Source organism: Corythoichthys intestinalis, chromosome 2 (assembly GCF_030265065.1).
Source record: "Corythoichthys intestinalis isolate RoL2023-P3 chromosome 2, ASM3026506v1, whole genome shotgun sequence".
NCBI classification, from domain to species: Eukaryota; Metazoa; Chordata; class Actinopteri; order Syngnathiformes; family Syngnathidae; genus Corythoichthys; species Corythoichthys intestinalis.
Genome location: NC_080396.1, coordinates 54550672 through 54572479, shown reverse-complemented (window position 1 = coordinate 54572479; position 21808 = coordinate 54550672). Strand labels below are relative to the sequence as shown.

At 38.8% G+C, this 21808-nt stretch overlaps 1 protein-coding gene across 1 annotated transcript in view; it reads left to right on the top strand.

Moving 5' to 3' along the window:
* The window catches only part of camkvl (CaM kinase-like vesicle-associated, like), a 72341-nt gene extending 57582 nt beyond the window's left edge, over positions 1–14759 (top strand). The window contains exons 2-11 of the mRNA XM_057829818.1: positions 887–993; positions 1682–1813; positions 4568–4642; positions 6085–6223; positions 7177–7297; positions 9443–9518; positions 9789–9925; positions 10636–10714; positions 10811–10898; positions 12416–14759. Of these exons, the coding sequence (XP_057685801.1) occupies positions 887–993; positions 1682–1813; positions 4568–4642; positions 6085–6223; positions 7177–7297; positions 9443–9518; positions 9789–9925; positions 10636–10714; positions 10811–10898; positions 12416–13771 (2310 nt within the window). The 3' untranslated portion in view covers positions 13772–14759. The remainder of the gene's footprint in view (positions 1–886; positions 994–1681; positions 1814–4567; positions 4643–6084; positions 6224–7176; positions 7298–9442; positions 9519–9788; positions 9926–10635; positions 10715–10810; positions 10899–12415) is intronic.
* The last annotated feature ends 7049 nt before the right edge of the window (positions 14760–21808 follow it).

The following is a 21808-nucleotide window of genomic DNA, read 5'->3' as shown; positions in this document are numbered from 1 at the left end:
CAGCCTTATTAGTTTACTTAATGACCTCAGTTCATCAATGCTCTCTCTTCGGTGATCCCCATCGCTTATATTTGGTCAGCTTTTATGGATTTATTTTCAGACAGGTGGTAATAATGTGGCCAGAACTATCTACTAAATTTAAAGGTCAAGGGTAGATGAGTAGTACTAATGAATTAAGAAAGTACAGAGGATGAATGTTGGAATTTTTCGGTAGAACAGGAACATGCATTTGAAGGTATGGTATTAGATTTCAGGGAGCGTCTAGGACGTGGGTGGGCAAAGGACTGGGAGAAGGTGCACACTATTGATTGCTGATTCACTACCAGTACTTCTCTTACCTGGGTGTTTGGGCGCTCTTATTTTGGAATTGACAAGCAAGCTTTACAGTGTATCTGTGTGCGTCCGTGCATGTGTGTCTGTGTGCATTCGTGCCTGCGCATGTAGGTGTGTGTGTGAAAAGTCAAATATAAATTCATCCAACCCAATGGTCCTAAAATGAAATTACCTTCTAACACAACTTTATAGATGAATTAAGACATTCTTTCAACTGCAGTCAATGTTGCTCATTTCCACAGTCGCTCTAGGCACAGAGGGACGTTGACCTTTATGAATAAAGATTCATTTAAACTTGATAGATGTTGCAAATAACCAACAGATTCAGCAGCGTGAGGAAACGTTTGGTGGGTCGCTGCGTGTCTGTTGACAAGCTGGCATGCAACCAGAAGCTTATGTATGCCATTTTGTTTAGAGGTTGACCTTCACTTAATTAGTTCTGCCCCTTTTCATTTAATATGTATTTCTGAAATGTCCTTAATTATTTTTACTGAAATTATTGGACAAATTATTTATGTTTCCCATATTTATGTTTGCTTTCTGCATTTGTTAGGTGAATGCCGTCATGCCATTTGGGTGCCTTGCTTTGCGAGATGGGCAGACTTATGACAGTATATCTGATGTGACAGACAAATATGAGATTGGTCAGGTTCTCCGAGCGTAAGTACCATAAATTGCATTTTGTGTCTGACCTCTTCTGCAATGTATAATTCATTGACATTCTCAGGCATATAGACACTATGCATAAAAAGGAATTATGTCAAGCACTCCAATTTTTTGGCTTGAGAATCAAATCATTTATTCAGAAGGATTGAAGCTGGTAGTGTGATGCCTGCAAGTAGCCAATTTAAGAGTAATTTTTGAAAGTTAGCTAAACAATTGAATATTTTTGCTCACATATGTGGCGTGAAAATCACTGCTGTTTTTCCCCCTTCTGCAAACCTTTTCTTGACACATTGCGGTCTCATACACGCTCTCACATACACACACATAGGCCATATGGCAACATCGGCATCTGGCCTCAGAGATTTGTGCGGATCTTTTATATAACACATAGAAGCCCAATTTTAAGTGCACTTCATCACATGATGAGGACAATATTTGTGGTCTTTTTTTAAAGAAGTATTTAATGAATGTGTCAGGAGAGAGATTTAGAAAAAAAAATAATTAGACGAACACTGCTACCAGATGTCCTGCGTCCCATTTTCTTTTCATTTAGCAGCTTCTCAATGTATTTCAGACCTCAAATCTATGGTATATGAATAAAGATTTAATAGGATTCAAAATGTTACTTGTAATAATGCCGTTGATGCAATACTGTTCGTCCTGTCTCGTTTTTGTGGAATAGGAAGGAGTTCTGTGAGCTGTGCCTGGCAAAGGACAGACAAACAAACAAAGTGTTTGTCTGCAAGAAATTTCTCAAAAAAGATGGCAGGAAAGTCCGCAAGGCTGCCAAGAACGAGATCATGATCCTGAAATTGTACGCAGTCTTTGGACAGAAGGAAGTATGATTGAGGATTAGGAAAGCAGAAAGAGAGATTGCAACATTTTTCATAGAATACACCTTTATTTTTTTAATAATCAGCACTAAATTGTCCTGTACAGCAGTGTTTCCTCAACCACTGTGCTATGGCACAGTAGTGTGCATTCAATAAATGATCAAATTTCACTTGCTCTAAAAATGATTTACTATCTATTTATGCCAGAGACATACACGGCTCTATTTTTGTGCCCAGTGCAAATCGTCTTACTGAAGTATTTTTATGCAATGCCAGGACACCAGCATTGGTAAATTGCTAGAAACACACAGAAAGGTGAATTTGAAAGAGCAATTTGTGCTACTGTACTCGGTAATGGATGAAATTGTCACTTCATGGTGGGGTGTGTCGTGTCAGTTCCTTTTTTTATTGTCGTGTGCCAAAGTGTTTTCCAACCCATGTAATGCATATCTTCTTTCTTTGGTTTGTTTTTTTTCCTCCTCTTGGAGCGCTTTGCATTTGATTTTTTTTTCAGTCGTGCATGCAAGCGGAAGAACCTTTGTTTTTTGTAAATAGTTTTTTTGCCTGAACTCCACAGCTGAGTCGGCCTCGTCATCTCGGCCTGACAGAAATGTATCTGACATCCATTCAACCAGAACTCAACCAGATTCACCAAATGGTGGACCATCTACGTGACAAATTTTCTGATTTGTTTACATTGTAAACCCTTCTATTACATAATTTTCTATCCATGAGGTACAGTGTAAACCTTTCTGTCACATAATTGACAAACTCGAACCCCGATTTGAACTGCCAAATTCCCCCAAAAGGTGCAGGGAGGTCTGCAGTGGTGCAAAAATTAAAATGCATTTATTTATTGAAATTATGGCACATAGCAGCAGCAGCTACAAAAATAGGACCTATAACAATAAAGTAATTAGATGCTCTCCTTTTATATTGCAGACAATCCAATTACCCTGCCATCGATACAACAGAATCATTGGGCCCGCAAATGATGATCCATTACAAAAACAAAACAAACAAAAAAACCTGTTGCTAAGGTTGGACCTCAAAACAGGCAACAAAAGAGGCCTTAAAAAGGTTCATTGAATACAAAAAAAACACGCTATCGCAAAAAAGAGATAACAAAAAGGGTCTGTGACAACAGGTCAAAAGAGATCACTACAACTAACCCACGGCCTGAACTTCATATTGATATTCATGGGGCGCAGGGCCGATGACTAGGGGGCTTATCTCCGTCAAAGCTGACCGAGTGAAAACACAGACAAAGAGCTGTTTGGTTGAAAATTCTTGTGAGTAAATGCTTAAATCCCTGAATTCGTTATAGATCTGGACATAAAACAGTCTCAATTCTTGGTTAAAAGCAACAACAACAAAAAACTGGGCAGTTAGCGTTAATTTTACATAAATATGTCGAATGTGCTGCTAGTCTTTAAGCCACTATAGCGCCGCCTTATAACCACAGAGAGCTTTTTCCGTTGAAAATTCCTGTGAATAAATGCTTAAATCCCATATTCTTTATAGATATACTGTATATGGACATAAAACAGTCTCGATTCTTTGTTAAAAGAGCAAAGAACCGGGCAGTTAACATTTATTTTACGTAAATATGTCGAATGTGCTGCTAATCTTTAAGCCACCATAGCGCTGCCTTATCACCACAAAAAGCTTTTTCCGTTGAAAATTCTTGTGAATAAATGCTTAAATTCCTGAATTCTTTATTCTTTTTTTTTCAGGTTTCAAAATGCATGCATGGTACAAAAAATATAATAATTACCTGGTATCCTCGAACAAATCACTCCTGAGACAATCCTTCCTGTTTGCATGCGGTACAGCTTTTGTACTTTTTCAACCTAAATCCGGCGTTAGATCGCTGTGTGCGTGTGTTTGAGAATAACTCTTCTTGATGTGGGCAGGCCCCCTAAATGAAGGCGTGGCGCAGTGTATGACGAAGGTGACCCGTCAATATCATTATGAAGTCTATGCCCAAGGGTAAACCAAGTGGCAAAAGTTACAAATACACTCAAATACCTGCACAAGGTAGAGGATTGATTCTAAATGAGGGCGGCAGACAAACAAACCAAGGCAGAGGCGAAACTAGCTAAATGCGAATAACAAGCTCGAGAGTACAAAAACATACGATGGCGACCAGCAAGGCAATATCACGGCAACCCTTTCTTGGGTTGCCTACGTTTAAATACGCCACTGACGAGAATTGGATGCACCTGCGTCCAGGGAACACCGCCCACACTCTGTAATGAGAACAATGACCAGTATTCGAATGTGACAAAATCACTGTTAAATAAATGGATAAAAAGCAAAAAGCATACGATTGGGTATTTAAACAGTAGGGGTAATTGTGAATGTGAACATCCAGCAGTTAAAAATAATGTTTTTAGCCCTGACTTAACCATTAACTAACCATTTAAAAACACCTCAGATCTTGAGGTAATTTGTTTTAGCAGAGAGGAGCATGTTAACTAAATACCACCTCACGCTGCTTTGTTCTTGTTCTTGGAGCACAAAACAAACTAGTTCCAGATGACCTAGGGGGTCTGCATGTTTCGTGTAGGTCAAGCAAATCAAATACTCTATGTTCCTTTACTCAATTTAGGTTGGGGAAACACTGCGTCTTGACAATGTGAAATAATTTCTCCCTACACTGATACAGTATGGTTAGGAAATCTGGGTTCACATACTTCAAACTAGTCTGACTCATTTTATTATTTTTTTAGGGTCAATCATCCAAACATCCTTCAGCTTATAGATACATTTGAGACCCGGAAAGAATACTACATCATCCAGGAACTGTGAGTTACTCCATTGTTGCCCTTTTTTGAATGTGTATGCATGCAAAGTACTTCGTTGTCCTGACGCAGAATGCGTGTGCGCATTGGCTTAAGGTGAACTGATGGTTGAACGTTCGCCTATAGAGTTTTCTGGCAAAGAACAGAATTCATGGTTCCGTCAATCACAGCATATTTTCCAGGTAATGATGAACATACTGTAAGTCGGGGATGCAATTTATTTTATAACACGATAGTGTTTTTTCCCTCATTAATAAATAGAATCCCCATTCATTTAAAAATGGCATTAATGCTTTCTGACAAAATATTCTCTTCGGCACTGTAGCTAGGTAGTATACTATGTACTATGTCTTAATTAAATGAGACCAGAACATTCATGTAACAGACATAGAACTCCATTACCTCAAGCGGTTGAACAGAATGTATGCTGTTAATACTATGTTCTCTGGTGTAGCACCTCAACAAGAGAGATGTGTGAGATTTGATTAGATATTTGCCCCCTCTAACACTGTACATTACTCATTGCCCCTGAAGCTATGCTTTACCTTTAGAGGATCGATAAGCTTAGTGCAGTCACCAAAAGGTATGTTAGCAATTTCTTGTCATGCAATAACTGCAGATGTGTGGGAAAGGCATTTTGTTTGAACTGGGTGAATGCAGATGGACCGACTGGCTTATTGCAGTCGTTTTTAGCACGCTTTGCAGCCAGCTAGTGCTTTGCATGAGGCACAACTGCCTTAACTATCATTTATATTATTTCCAAAGATACGTAATGACCAAAACTCCCAGCTTTTTTTAATTGTTCCCAGTGCTACCTTGGGGCTCGTAGAGGCAGATTGTCTTTCTATAAGACATAAAAAGAAGCAAATGCAGGATTTTCTACTATGCTAAAATCAATTTATCGCATTGCAACATGTGGCTCAAAACAAGTTTCTCCTCTCCTCCGGTGGCAGTTCAGGACCTATTTTACCCAGGTGGCTTTGGTCTTGGCTTCTGTCAGTCGGGCAGTTTAAACACAAACAACCCTGTTGACTAAGTTGCTTCCCTTGTATTTATTTATTCATAATGTCTAGCCATCCATCATTATATGTACTGTTTATCCTCACGAGGCTAACAGAGATAATAGTTATTTGTTGTATTTTTAAAAAAAATTTATTCAGTATTCTTTCTTTGCATTTCAAACCCTGGGAAGAGACTGTAAATTAACTTAAACTAAACATATTCAATGCATCACATATCCCCATTTTTAAAGGCAACAAAAAGCAATGGAAATTAATTGACAACATCCCATAAAAAATGGTATATAGATAAAAAGCATTTTCATTGGCTACTGCATAACTCAAGGTAAGCAGTCATTGTGCATGGGGGTGCCGGTTCCAAACCCCAACCCACATCTTGACCCACCAATAGAATGCTTTCCTCACTTGTGCATGTGTTTGCAACAGAGCCACAGGGGGGGATGTCTTCGACTGGATTCAGGATCAAGGCAACTACACAGAAAGAGATGCCTCCAATGTCATCAGACAGGTCCTGGAGGCTGTGGCATATTTGCACTCCCTCAACATAGTCCACCGGAATCTGAAGGTACACTTATATTCTGCCATTTCTCACTCTTTCAGCTCTTTTGCCTTCATGATCAAGTGGTCTAGTGTACTTCTGGCCACCCATGTCTTCTTGTGGTTAAAGATGGACTTTTCCTTTGGGTTTCAAATAGATTATGTTGAATTTAGTGTGTTTACTTACAGTAGTTAAAAGTTAGATTATCAAAATTCCACACGTTAGAGTGCATCGGACCATGAGCCCCATCCAAATCCAATAAAATTAAGAAAATATACACAAATAAAATGCACCCGATTCGAAGATGGTGTTCCTGTCTTAATATGGCATATTTATGTAAAAGGATGTTACACAGAAAGATTGATCAGAAATCTCATTATTAATCAATTAAATTTAGTACATCATCAACATTCCAGGTTACGTTGCATCGCTCCATATTGCGCAATTATATAGTACTTATAATTTTGTAACATATTTGTATTCATTTATTATTTGGTTCTTTCAGAAATTGCTTGGTATGTAGTAAGATCATTGCTCACCATATAGATAATGAAAATAAATAATCTAGGTTTGAAAGTATAACCATGCTATTGCATTCAGGATTTTAATGGGGTCTATTCGCTTAATATGCCCCTTTCACCATCATTCTCAGTTAGTTGTATCTACTGTATTTACGTAATTTTTAGTGCAGGCATATTTCCTTAACAATTGGCATTTTGAGTGCTCAGAAGGCCAAGGCATTTCCTTTTTGCATCTTTGCTAAACTATACAAATCTCCACAATGTGACAAGATGACAAGGACCTTTAAAAAGATATCATTTGATATTTAAGTAGAGAGGGAATTAGCCAATCTCTGTCTTCATTTCCACATTCAGATTGTGCTGTATGTTCTGTTTTCTTGTTGTAATGTTCTCTTTACAGGTTGTTTTATAATTTGACATAAATATGTGACATTCTTTTCGTCCTTTCCCTTTGGTTAGCTGGAAAACCTAATGTACTACACTGAGAACAACCACAACAAAGTAGTTCTGCGAGATTTCTACCTTTCTAGATTTGAGAATGGGCCAATCACTGAGCCTTGTGGAACACCAGAATACCTGGGTAAGATTTGATCACTAACTAGGATGAATAATAATAAAATTGGAACGTACGTACAATGGTATGAAAAGGTTTGGGCACACCTGATAATTTTCAAGGTGTTCCATTACAAATAATTGGTTGTACCGATCAGCAATTTCAGTTAAAAATATCATACAACAGACAAACACAGTATTATTTGAGACATGAAAAAAGTTTGTAGGAGTTAAGGAAAGTACAATAAGTTTAAAAAAGCAAGGTGCATAAATTAAGGCACAATCCTACATACTTTTTTCACTCCTCAAATGTTACTGTGTTTGTCTGCTATACACTTAACTGAAATTGCTATCCATTGGCAGCACAGTAGAAGAGTCTCACAGTTTTGAGATTAAGGATTTAATCCCGGGCTCCTGGCTTCCTATGTGGAGTTCATATGTTCTCCCCCTCCCTGCATGGTTACTCCAATTTCCATCCCCTAAACATGCATCATAGGGTCATTGAACACTCCATATTGACTCTACACTAAAAAAAATGAAACATGGTATCTATGCAAGAACCTTATTTCAAGTGGTTTCATTCAACTGTTTTAAGTAACTATTAAGTTATGTAGTAAAATGGAAAATGCCTAAATTATTTAAGTAATACTTAATAAACTACTTGAACAAGTTAAGCAATTTCTATTCAAACCTTTTACATGCAAAATGTATAACCACCTTTTGTTTTCCTAAAATGGACGTGACGATTTTAAATATTCATTGTGATGTTGTTACTATTCTGGATGTGAGGTGGACCCTAGTACAGAAAGTGGGCTACTGTTACACTTGTAGGAGGTGACAGAGGGACCATGCATCCCTTAAGTAAGCATAGAAGACACACTCACTTTCATGTTTCATCAACCGAACAAGCAATTTATAGACAACACTACTTACAGTGGTGGTGTCACTTCACCCACAAGTCTTTGCACCTGCTTTGTTTTCTGACACATGCACTTAAACTGGGTGTGGCTGATTAACTCTGCTAGTACATTTAACTATGCCAGGGGTGTCTGTGTTATACTCACTTAATTGAAATCGTGCCAAGAGCGATCTTAACACTGCTAGTGTTAAAACAACACCTAAATCAACACTAACCAATTCAAAAATAATTTATACCAAAAAATCAACTCCACAGATTTTACTGTGTACGGCCAACTCAGAGGGACAAAAGCCATATCATTCTTGCAATCACGTTACGTATATATTAAGCAATGCTTTTTCATAATTGTTTTAATTGACTCTCTTACATGATAAATACAACAATGGGTTCAGTAATTTGTAAAAACACATAGCTAAGATTTAGATACAAAGAAAAACACCTATTTAAAATTTAATTTTATCTAATTTAATCACGTTACATATATTAAACAATGCCTATTCATAAGTGTTTTAATGGACTCTCTTACATAATTAATACAGCAATTGATTCAGTAATGTGTAAAAACACAAAGCTAATGTGTATATACAGTGAAAAACACGTATTTAAAAGTTATAATCACGTTACGTATATATTAAGCAATGCTTATTCATAAGTATTTTTAATTGACGCTCTTACATGATGAATACAACAATGGATTCAGTAATGAGTAAAAACACAAAACTAATGTGTATATACAATGAAAAACACCTAATTAACAATTAAAATATTAAATAAATAATAATAAAAAAATAAATTTTTTGAGTGTAGGTGTGAGTGGTGTGCGAATAGTTGTTCATCTCCTTGTGCCCTGCAATTAGCTGGCAACTAATTCAGGGTGTACCCTGCCTACCCCCCATAGTTAGCTGGGATAGGCTCCAGCACCCCCGAGGCCCTTGTGAGGACAAGCGGCTTGGAAGATGAATGAATGCTTATCCATACAACTGACGATTTTTATAAGACAATCTAGAAAATTTTCAGGGGTGCTCAAACGTTGTCACACCACATGAAAACTTTGTAATTGTCATATTTTCCCCAATTTCAGGATGAGCTGAGCAAAAAGCAATCCTGCCTGCACATTTACTGTACTGTACTGTACTTGGCAAAATTAAAAAAGTAAAACACGAACAGATAAACGATGGGATGAATAGAATTATGAGCATGATGGGATGAACACCATAGCAATTCCAATCAAACTTTTTCTGCACTATCCCTCAGCACCTGAAGTAGTGGCTCGGCATCGATATGGTCGACCTGTGGATTGCTGGGCCGTGGGTGTCATTATGTTCATACTGTAAGTCTTCATTTTATGTTCTAATAAATATCTTACATCATAGCTTTTTATGTCAGGTGATGAATCATTTTGGATCTGGTTGTCGTTGTTTTGTTTTGATTGTTTTGCATCTTGTCTCTGAGGTAATATGGAACTTTTTTATGCAACACAGAATTCCAAATTTAAGAGCAGTTGTATACTTTATGAAAAGAAAATCGGTTCTCCTGGTAAGCCTATTAAATTTACTAGTAATAATTAGATTGTCGCAATTTTTGTTTTGTTGTCTTGCAGTTTATCGGGTAACCCTCCTTTTTATGATGAGACGGAAGAGGAGAACACGGATCTACATAATCGCATAATTTTCTGTCGTATTGTTGCTGGGGACTTTGAGTTTGATTCCCCATACTGGGACGACATCTCCCCTGCAGGTATACAATTTTACCACAAGATGGCAACAAATACTGTTCTATAGATTTAAACGTATAGGCATATTATATTATCATAGTTTCCGTCACCGTGATTACCACGAAAATGGAACATTGCTTAATTTTTTTTTTTTTTTTTTTTTTTTTTTAAAGTTGGGGTACAAACATATTAATCTCTTCTCTTACATTGAATCTGAGAGGTGGCAGTGTTGTACAAGCAATATAAAAGAGGAAGTAATTAAACTAAAGTGCTTCTAAAATATGAAATATGGCCAATGTATCAACAAAATGGACCGACTGGGATATCAACATACTCAAACTTACTAGGAAATGCTGAGGAACCTATAGAGGCGAAAATATTGATTGAAATATTATGATTATATTAAAAAAACAAAAAAAAGAAAAGTAAAAGTATGTGTGGCTAAAATCTTCCTTGGTTGGACAGGGTACAAAATACAAAATGAGTGATATCCCAAAAGATGAATGGGGGTGGGGTGGGGGCATTAAAAGACACGTATCAAATAATGGGGGTGGGGGCAGGAAAACGTGTAAGACCATAATTTACATTAAAAAGAAAAGCAGCACGGTTACTACATTTTTGTGAGAGTAATGTAACTACAATAAATGTAACTTGGAAATTCTATCACGGTTATAAACTAAATAATTTCATCCCTTCATCAAAAAATTGACTTTTGTTGCATTGACACTTACAGCGAAAGAGCTTGTCTGTCGACTCATGGAGGTGGACCAGATGCTGAGAATCACAGCACAAGAAGCACTTTGGCATGAATGGTATTGATGTTTACATCGTCACATTGTCTCATAAGTGCAAATGTATTTGGACGCAGTCTCGGGCTTGGTCTCATGTTCTGAGTGCTCTTCTGTCAGGATCGCAGGGAATGGCGCATCAGAGAAAAACCTAAAGGATGGTGTCTGTGCCCAGTTTGAGAAGAACTTTGCAAAGGCCAAATGGCGGGTAGGCTGTCAAGATTCTTATTCATTCTCAATCATATTACAAAATATCATGATACAGTGAGATAATAGTCATAGCTTACATAGTAAGATAATAGACATAGCTTAGTTTCAAAGAAAAAGAAAATAAAAGATTGGTGGTTTAAAGACCATAAGTAGCGTACTGGAAGTTATTTCTTAGTAATAATGTTTGATGCACTAATGAGGGGGGGGGGCTAGTAGTACTTACATTTGCAAGATACAAAAGGACTTGTAGACACTGGTATATCAGGCCGGTAAATTGAAGCAATTTATTATTAAGTCCAAGTATAAACACAGATGTACAGGGTCATATTGGTCCATCCCTTGAAAATAGTAGAGCAAAACTAATATACTGTATCCTAATGTGACAATAATAACGTAAAGGAGAACGCAAAGGAAACATAAAAAGGTAATATTGCTCACATAAAAGCACAAGTAACAGTTATAAACTTCTTCTCTTTTTCTCTGTACAATTCCCAGGAGTTGAAGGTATTGTAGATTATTATGATAGAGAATTGAAGGACAGAGCGTGGGTGGAACTGCACATTCAGTCTGGCATGATTCAGTGAAAAAGCATCTCTCTGTGGCTGAACATGCATTTGAATTGACTATTTTATGGGTATGTTTATACAAGGGGAAAAAGGCAGTCAGCCGCGAGATGTGTTGATCATATCTTGACTGGTGACGGTCTCCTCATGAGCTCTGTCCATGCACTTTCACTCTGCCTGTCCCAGAGGAGATCACCTGTCCCACTTTTCCTTTTCACAGTCAAAAGTTCAACGTGGCTTTCTCTGCTCCTTTCCTACTCCTCATTTGCACTAGCCCATGAAATGAATTTGTTCTAAAGAATAAAATGATAAAGAACAGGGATTTAGGATGTTTAAGTAATTTTAAAGTTAGTGTTGATAAGGAGAATAAAATGGAAAGGATGTAGTGGCTACAAACCACTGTGGACCATTCAAGTGTAATAATTTAATGTTCAAGGCCCCCTGTCTTTCCCTCTATCAAAATCCACACTGCACCTCAATGTTCATTTGCGCTAATAAACTGAAAGCTGCTTTCATATGAACATCATATCTGTGTTAGAGTAGCTTTGACTTCCAGATAATCACTCCCCTGGTGTAGAAACATCTTTAAGATCATGTATTTTTCCATATTCCTTCATTGTTTATAGTCAAGGGAATTATCAAGTAAGCAGTGAGGAATATAGGGAGATTGAGTCTAAAGATTGATTCACACCAGTGTACATTGTATTAAATCCAACTGGAAGTAAATATGTGCACAATTCACTTCACAGGAATCATCCAAGCGCTTAGTATGATTGTGCCTTGATAAACTCAGATGTCAGATGCACAATACTTATGTCTTTTTGTAGTTTAATAACAATATCATAACAAAGTTTTAAAGTTTTGTTGGGACACAAGTAATGATGAGCTATTATGTAATAAATAAATAATTTTCTGTTATCATTCTATACTTATTACATTCCCTGTCTTGCAGAAAGCAATCCGTGTCACCACCTTCATGCAACGTCTGAAGAACTCTGAGTCAGTTATGGACAGTTCAACTGAGGTACTGAGTGGTGAAGAAGGGGATGTTAAAGGAAAAATGTCTGAAGTGACAAGTAATGAGGAGGTCCCCAGGGTTATAGAAGGCGGGGTTATTACCGGAGGTGTGCCATTAGAGGTCATGGTTGAAAATAGGCCAGCGAACGTTGACCGGGAGATTGAAAACCAGCAGGCTGTAGAGGTGAATATTAAAGTTGGCGCATCCACACCCCCTGATAAGCCTGGTACAAAGAAAGTGACAGATGGTCAAACCAACATAACAGTTCCCAATTTGAATGAAAGCAAAGAATCCAAAATAAAACCTACTAAGACCACTGAATGCACAAAGCTAACACACAGCGTTTCAGGTTCCCATCCTGACAAAAAACAGACATGCACCTCCCCAGATGCCAGCAACAAGCACAAGATGACTGCAACACTTCACAGCCCTCCACCCGCAGCCACTGCAAATGCCACACCGAAGGATAAAAATGATGGAAGCTGGTGTCAGACACAACTGCCTGAGGCGGTGGCAGAGAGTTCAGTAGGAGCATCGGTCACTCAGGCAATTGCACCCACTGTTGGGGCTGATGTAAGTCTAGGTGTTAGGTTAAGGGGTGAAACCAGTCCCGTGTTGAGGAGGGACAGGGACGCCAAGAAAACTGACCGTTACAGTGCAGAATTTAATATTGCCAAAGAAGGTCCTACAGCAGGTCAGGGATGCTATGCAATTGGGAGCTCTGCTAGTCTGGGCCGGCACGCCACACCGTACAATAGAGACATTGGGACCATAGGCATGGGAATGACAGGAGTCTATGGGAGTCCATATTCCACCTTGTATGGAAGTGGAAGAAGTGTTGGGATGTATGGGACTGGGTTGCATCAGGGAGTGGGAAGCAGAACGACAAGCGACTGGCAAATGGACAGTGTGATTGAGCAGATTGAAAAGCAAATGGTGGCAGTACTGGAGAAGATTGAGGGAGACATGCCATCATTGCTGGAGCAAATCAGTGACTGCCCATCTGAACCACTACGTATTAGGAGCGCACACGCCTCACCTGCAACCTCCCGGGCACGCACCTCCCATCACTGCTCTTCTGAAACCTTGGCCACCCCACCACCTCTTCCAACTTCTCCTAGGCCTGCTCTGCCATCCCTCCCTCATCTTACTATCCCCCCTCCTTCCTATCCTCCACCTTCCCCACCATCTCAACCCTCAGTGCAGACTACAGAACATCAAGAATTTGGACAGAGAGGGACTGAATGTTCTGGACAATCCTCCAGAACTAGTATGGGCAGGGGGTTGTAAAGTAGGTGGGAATGATCAATATAAAAGGTGTAACAACACAGATTTGGGTTTGAATGATCTTATTTTCATGTAAATTACTGGCGACCATGCTAGATGGAAGTACAGAAAATGAGAATATAGATGGATAATCTCATTAGATATGCTCCAGCACCCCACGATCCTGACAAGGATAAGTGGCGTTGAAAATGGATGGATATTCTTATTATGTACCTTGTTACCTTGTCACACTAAGACAGCACATCCATGTTGTATTGTTTTGTATGGCCACAAGATGACTCCTATATATAGTATACGTTTGTAACACTAAACTCTTACACCTGAGTGAAAGGAAGTAATGGAATGTGAATTTATGATTAACAAATTTGTGCGTTATGCTCACAAGACTTCATCATTCTGGTATCAAGGCACTTTGATCAAAGTCCACAGCAGAGGGGTGGTACAATAACAGACATGCTAAAACACTCATTGTAAATACATCTACTGTAACTTACAATTCATGTTATGCTATGTGTTGTAAACTTCCTTATGTCCAAACATCTTTTAACATTAATAATTACGCACTTCCAGTTTCATTTTCATCCTTTTCAATGTAGCCATACAATTGAGAGGGAGATCAGTATAGTAGCCAACTGGATTGATGAAGCCTTGAGATGGAGATTGGTTTCCTTGAAATCACCCTTCCAAGTTATCCCCCAAATAATCTTGAATATTTTTGTGGAAAAAAAGTCAATTTATTTCACTATCACAAATGTAAAAGCAATTTACATTTTAATCATATGCTTTTTGGGTCAATGTACCTAAATGTTATGTGCACTTCTCTGGATCAAGTCTATCCTTCACCCTACCCAATGTAAAATATATTGTCTTTAAAATATATTGTGTCTGAAAGTCTTGCATCCAAATAAAAGGCAAATGTCATCTTAACCAGTTTTATTTATTCATATATTTGTTATCGGGACAGATCAATGACTGATTTTAGGGCACCGGTGTTAAAAGGAACTTTGGACAGAGCCAACACATGAGATCTTGAAGTCTTAATCAAACACTTGCATCATTTATACTTTTGTCCTTTTACTGTAGCCACTCATAAGATAACTTCACTGCAGCCAATAGATTCAGTCGCTGCAATGGAAAAGTTTCTTTCAGAATAGGCTGTTCGAGAATGGAGGACATTTTATGTCCCAACCTTCGCATAATTGTTATTTTTTTTCAATCCAAGTGAAAAATATTAAAACACGCCATTTCTGAGTAAATTTACTTTTCTAGAGACACAATAGGTCTGAAGTACTCCCCAAAAAGCCATTGTTCTTTTGTCACACTCCTACTAATGAAGAGATTGAATGTTGGGGTAATGTGTTTCACTGCTCATTTGTAACTGTGGGAACATTTAATAAATTTAAGATTTCAAATACAATAGTGGAACTTACATAGTGGAACTTACAGTGGGGCAAATAAGTATTTAGTCAACCACTAATTGTGCAAGTTCTCCCACTTACACAACATTAGAGAGGCCTGTAATGATCAACATTGGTGAACCTCAACCATGAGAGACAATGTGAAAAAAAAACAGTAAATCACATTGTTTGATTTTTAAAGAATTTATTTGGAAATCATGGTGGAAAATAAGTATTTGGTCATTAACAAAAGTTCATCTCAATACTTTGTTATGTACCCTTTGTTGGCAATAACGGAGGCCAAACGTTTTCTGTAACTCTTCACAAGCTTTTCACACACTGTTGCTGGTATTTTGGCCCATTCCTCCATGCAGATCTCCTCTAGAGCAGTGATGTTTTGGGGCTGTCGTTTGGCAACACGGACTTTCAACTCCCTCCACAGATTTTCTATGGGGTTGAGATCTGGAGACTGGCTAGTCCACTCCAGGACCTTGAAATGCTTCTTACGAAGCCACTCCTTTGTTGCCCTGGCTGTGTGTTTGGGATCATTGTCATGCTGAAAGACCCAGCCATGTCTCATCTTCAATGCCCTTGCTGATGGAAGGAGATTTTCACTCAAAATCTCTCGATACATGGTCCCATTCATTCTTTCCATTACACTGATCAGTCGTCCTGGTCCCTTTGCAGAAAAACAGCCCCAAAGCATGCACCCCCATGCTTCACAGTGTGTATGGTGTTCTTCCAATGCAATTCAATATTCTTTCTCCTCCAAACCCGAGAACCTTTGTTTCTATCAAAAAGTTCTATTTTATTTTCATCTGACCATAACACATTCTCCCAGCCCTCTTCTGGATCATCCAAATGCTCTCTAGCGAACCGCAGACGGGCCTGGACGTGTACTGGCTTCAGCAGGGGGACACGTCTGGCAGTGCAGGATTTGAGTCCCTGGCGGCGCATTGTGTTACTGATAGTGGCCTTTGTTACTGTGGTCCCAGCTCTCTGTAGGTCATTCACTAGGTCCCCCCGTGTGGTTCTGGGGTTTTTGCTCACCGTTCTTGCTATCATTTTGACGCCACGGTGAGATCTTGCATGGAGCCCCAGATCGAGGGAGATTATCAGTGGTCTTGTATGTCTTTCATTTTCTAATAATTGCTCCCACAGTTGATTTCTTTACACCAAGCGTTTTACCTATTGCAGATTCAGTCTTCCCAGCCTGGTGCAGGCCTACAATTTTGTCTCTGGTGTCCTTCGATAGCTCTTTGGTCTTGGCCATAGTGGAGTTTGGAGTGTGACTGACTGAGATTGTGGACAGGTGTCTTTTATACCGATAGTGAGTTAAAACAGGTGCCATTAATACAGGTAACGAGAGGAGCCTCGTCAGACCTTGTTAGACCTCATTAGAAGTTAGACCTCTTTGACAGCCAGAAATCTTGCTTGTTTGTAGGTGACCAAATACTTATTTTCCACTCTAATTTGGAAATAAATTCTTTAAAATTCAAACAATGTGATTTTCTGGTTTTTTTCCCCACATTCTGTCTCTCACGGTTGAGGTTCACCCATGTTGACAATTACAGGCCTCTCTAATCTTTTCAAGTAGGAGAACTTGCACAATTGGTGGTTGACTATAGAAAGCAGTGAATCTCATGCTACGCCTGGCTCGACAGTCAACATCATCAGTTTTCCAAATGAATGGCTCGAGCAAATTTATGTCTGCTCCTTTTTGATCTTTCATTGAAAGATGCGCATTCTAAAGAAGTCATCCCAGTTTAATTAGATGTAATTTGTTACCAATGGCAGGAAATGAGCTACCCTAGATCCGTTGAGACCACCCTGCCATCATAATCTGAAAATATTGTTCAGATTAGGGACGATAGGGACAAAACACTGCCAATTTCTCAGGTTGCTCAAATTGTCCCCACCAACTTTTGAGCAATCTTATTTGCGTTATATAAGGATTTGTTATATCGGTCATTTAGATTGTCTTTCCATATGTTGTATGGATAGAATTGACCCTACCATTATTAAGTGAATTATTCTCATTATGTTCAGACTTACATTTACCCCGTTTTCCTGATGAATATGCCGGTCCATTTTCCCCCATCAAACGCTCGTTTGATTGGCTAATGAATAGACCCCCCCCCCCCCCCAATTACTCCCCCTCCCAACACAAACGCACAAACACAACCTCAACAGAAAAAATATGCCGCCTACTCCGCCCACTTCAAAGAGGAGGGACATTAGAAGTGCTTCTCGGCCACCACCAGCAGCAGCCACTGTAAGTAATGTAAAAAGATCAGTTGTGGTAAAAAGTAAGTAAAAGTAAAGTAAAAAGTCAATGTTGTGGACAGTGGTGAACACGCCACTAATTTGGCTACTGACAGTCCGACTTGAATCAGAGTTAGCATAGCATTAAACTGTGTGGACTTGTTAACCTGCAAAACTCGAGTACTCTGCAAAAATAACCTCCTTAAAACAAGTTAAAATCCCTTGTTTTGAGTGTAAATCAACAAGAAATAAGTAAAATTATTTGCCAGTGCTTCAAGTAAATTTTACTCAGATTTCTTGAAATAAGAAAAATAGCTAGCTGAAAGCAAGATTGACAGACTTATTTATGGTCTAACTATAAAGTTGCAGTGTTTTCTACTGTTATTTTTAATTCAACTGTGAGAAATGTAGTGAACTCTGCTGGAAACTATAGAACCAGCAAAACGTGAGCAAGAAGCTGCTTAGTGACAGAGGTCCCAGGACAGTCTGTGTTTCACACGAAAGTGTTGACAGTCAAAAAAACAAAAAAAAAACCACATGCTGCTTCTTTTCTTCTTGTAAACGGCCTGGTTTAGAAGGAAAGAAGGCTAGAGCATGTTGTGACTTTACACTTTTAAAACCAAATAACTATTAGTGCATTCATTAATTATTTAAAATGTATTCATTTATTTCCTACATTCTATAACTACATTATTTATTTTAAAATATTTTTATTTGCAGAACCCACTGATGCACTTTAGAGATGAAAATACAGGAAAAGAAGAGACAACCAATTGAAGCAATGTATTACTCTTGTGCCACTGTAAATGACCTTTATATGAAGCAAGGGGGAGTTCCCCTATTTTGAAAAATGACTTTCTACCATTACATACAAAATTTTGACTTTTTTTTTTTTTTATAAGTAGGAAACACAGCATTTTCGTGGGAAATGTAGCCCTGGCCCCCGTTCACCTAATTTGTTTGGCCTATTCAATTTCCTGTCCCCAGCAAAAAGTGTAAAGGCCGGTTATGCTGTTATAGCGTCCCTACCAATGTTGAGACCAAACCTACGCAATTGCTCTGGATCAAGTTTATCCACCATTCTAAACCAATTGCAAAGTAAGTTTTTCAACACATACAGTAGGGAGAACAAGTATTTGATACACTGCCGATTTTGCTGGTTTTCCCACTTGCAAAGCATGTAGAGGTCTGTAATTTGTATCATAGGTTCTCTTCAACTGTGAGGGACGGAATCTAATACAAAAAAACAGAAAATCAAGTTGTATGATTTTTAAATAATAAATTTGCATTTAATTGCATGAAATAAGTATTTGATACACCTACAAAAATCAAACTTAATATTTCGTACAGAAACCTTTGTTTGGTATTACAGATACCAAATGTTTCCTGTAGTCCTTGACAAGGTTTGCACACACTGCAGCAGGGAGTTTGGCCCACTCCTTCATGCAGATCTTCTCCCGAGCCTTCAGGTTTCGGGGCTGCTGCCGGGCAACACGGACTTTCAGCTCCCTCCATAGATTTTCTACCGGGTTCAGATCTGGTCACTGGCTAGGCCACTCCAGGACCTTAAGATGTTTCTTACGGAGCCACTCTTTAGTTGCCTTGGCTGTGTGCTTTGGGTCGTTGTCATGCTGGAAGACCCAGCCACGACCCATCTTCAAGGCTCTCACTGAAGGAAGGAGGTTGTCAGCCAAGATCTGGCAATACATAGCCCCATCCATCCTCCCCTCAATACGGTGCAGTCGTCCTGTAACCTTGGCAGAGAAGCAGCCCCAAAAAATGATGTTTCCTCCTCCATGTTTCACGGTTGGGATGGTGTTCTTGGGGTTGTACTCATCCTTCTTTTTCCTCCAAACACGACGAGCTGAGTTTAGACCAAAAAGTTCCATTTTGGTCTCATCCGACCACATGACCTTCTCCCATTGCTCCTCTGGATCATCCAGATGTTCAGTGGCAAACTTCAGACGTGTCTGGACATGCACTGGCTTCAGCAGCCGGACCTTGCGTGCGCTGTAGGACTTTAATCCATGACAGCGTAATGTGTTTCCGATGGTTTTCTTCGAGACTGTGGTTCCAGCTCTCCTCAGGTCATTGACCAGGTCCTGCCGTGTAGTTCTGGGCTGATCCCTTACCTTCTTCATGATCAGTGATGCCCCACGAGGTGAGATCTTGCATGGAGCCCCAGAACGAGGCAGATTGACCGTCAACTTGAACTTCTTCCATTTTCTAATAATCGCTCCAACAGTTGTTACCTTCTCACCAAGCTGCTTGCTTATTTTCCTGTAGCCCATCCCAGCCTTGTGCAGGTACACTGTAAAAAATTGCTGTAAATTTACGGCCAGTTTTGAACACTAAAATACCGTTTTCATGTTAAACAGTTTATTACTGTAGTTAGCAATGCATTGTGGGTTACCAACATTAAAGCAACAAAACAAATGCTGTAAACGGTATGTTAATGTTTCAATTACATGACACTACCGTATTTTTTGGGAAACTGAGTTTTGACTGGAAATTTGGAGCATTGTGGCAATATAGACTATGTTTTTTTGCCAATTTAAATTAAAAAATAACTAGACACCACAAATAATTTGCCATCAAATCCTGGAGGACCTAATTACCCATAATTTGGATGTTGGAGACTCTTCAGAGGATGACTTTAGATAACATTTGCTGCTCTCATTGCTTGTTGTTCAACTTATATTGGGATTTATTTGTACCAATTTATAAACGGTAAGTTAATTAAGTCTTACTTATATTACCTAAGATGTTTTATATTAAACTAAAGTTCTGAGGATGCTGGATAGCGATATATAATATTGATGTTAATTCCTCTGGAGTGCCAGTAGAGGGCAGTTTTCTATTGTTTTGCAAAAGATGCAGCTGAGAGAATTTTTTGGGGGAAATAAATAAAAGTCTCTCATTTGTATCCAACAGTGGAGTTACAATATGATAACATTTATTTCAGTTATTTCTCTATTTATATTTATATTTATTTAATACAGTTATTATGTTTATGTTTTGATTGTTAGTAGTTTTAAATGTTGATGTTGCAAATGTTAGCTAAATGCATTAGCGTTAGCTGTACCGGATGATGTATGGGTGTTGAGCCTCAGACTACAGCACAATCACATCGACGCAAACACCAGACTGGATGTTTGGGTGGCCTATACGCTATATTATTATATTATTTGACGTCGCCTCCATTCTATTCTACTCATATGTTATGTTTCTTGTTGTATCCCCACTCTGATCTAAACTGGCCCTTCTCCAAAAATTGTAGCATTCCACCACCCTGAAGGCTGATTTATGCTTCTGCGTAGCGGTGACGGCAGACCTACGCCATTAACGCAGACCCGATTACGACCCTACGCCATAGCCTGATGTGCACCTCTAAAAAGTCCTGACTACAAATCACATCAACGCGCGGGACGTGAACGTCGAAGGACTGTGTTTGGTCCGCTCAGAACATTGTTTCCGGTTCAGCACAACAACAACACCATTTTCAAACATTCGCAAACGACTTCTGTGTCGCCTACGCTTCAACATTTATATTGACAACATTTGTTGTTTAATATTAATTAGCTGCAGCTGCAAATGCACACGTTCCATCTCCATTGCCATTGCTGTCAATGACCAGTGGAAAATTAAAGGAATTCAACAAGAGTCCCCCAAAACCATACAAAGACAAAGCCACTCCAATCTAGTGGTATGGCGGTGAATTACTGTGGAACCCGTCACTGGCTGCGACAAAATTTGTCCCCACATCACACATGTGACCAATGTTTACATTTGGAGTAAATTAGACAGGTGCTTTTTTTGCTTCATTTTTTTTTTTTTTTTTTACAAACTCTTACTTCTTCATATTGAAGAGCAACATGGACAATTATTTTTCAACCATTGTAAAGTCAAACCCTAACAAACATCAACAAAAAAGCATTGAGCAGACAACCAGGGCGTGAACTGGAAAATCAACAGCATGCAAGCACTATGGAAACGATGCACAGCTGGAGGAGATTGGCCAATCAACCCATAAGCAACCCAGAGCTATAAACGCATGAAAGGAAGATGGCACCCTGGTTTGGCTATTGAAACTTGCAGTCCTGTGCAGCTGGAGACGTTGGCAAAAGATAACCGGAGAGGCAGCCGGTAAGCAGCAGAATTAAAAGATGAAATGTGGCAGCAGCGGCAATTACCACATGGCTTGACTCATCGGTGGAAATGTTTGGACAATTGTAGTATATATTTTAGAGGTAATTTGGGATTTAAGACACTGGATTAATATTGACATTGACAATTAATGTATTCTAGTTTTTACTTTTTGTTGTTGTGTTAATTAAAACAATGTAATTTAATGAATTTGTCCTTTTATGGTATAAAA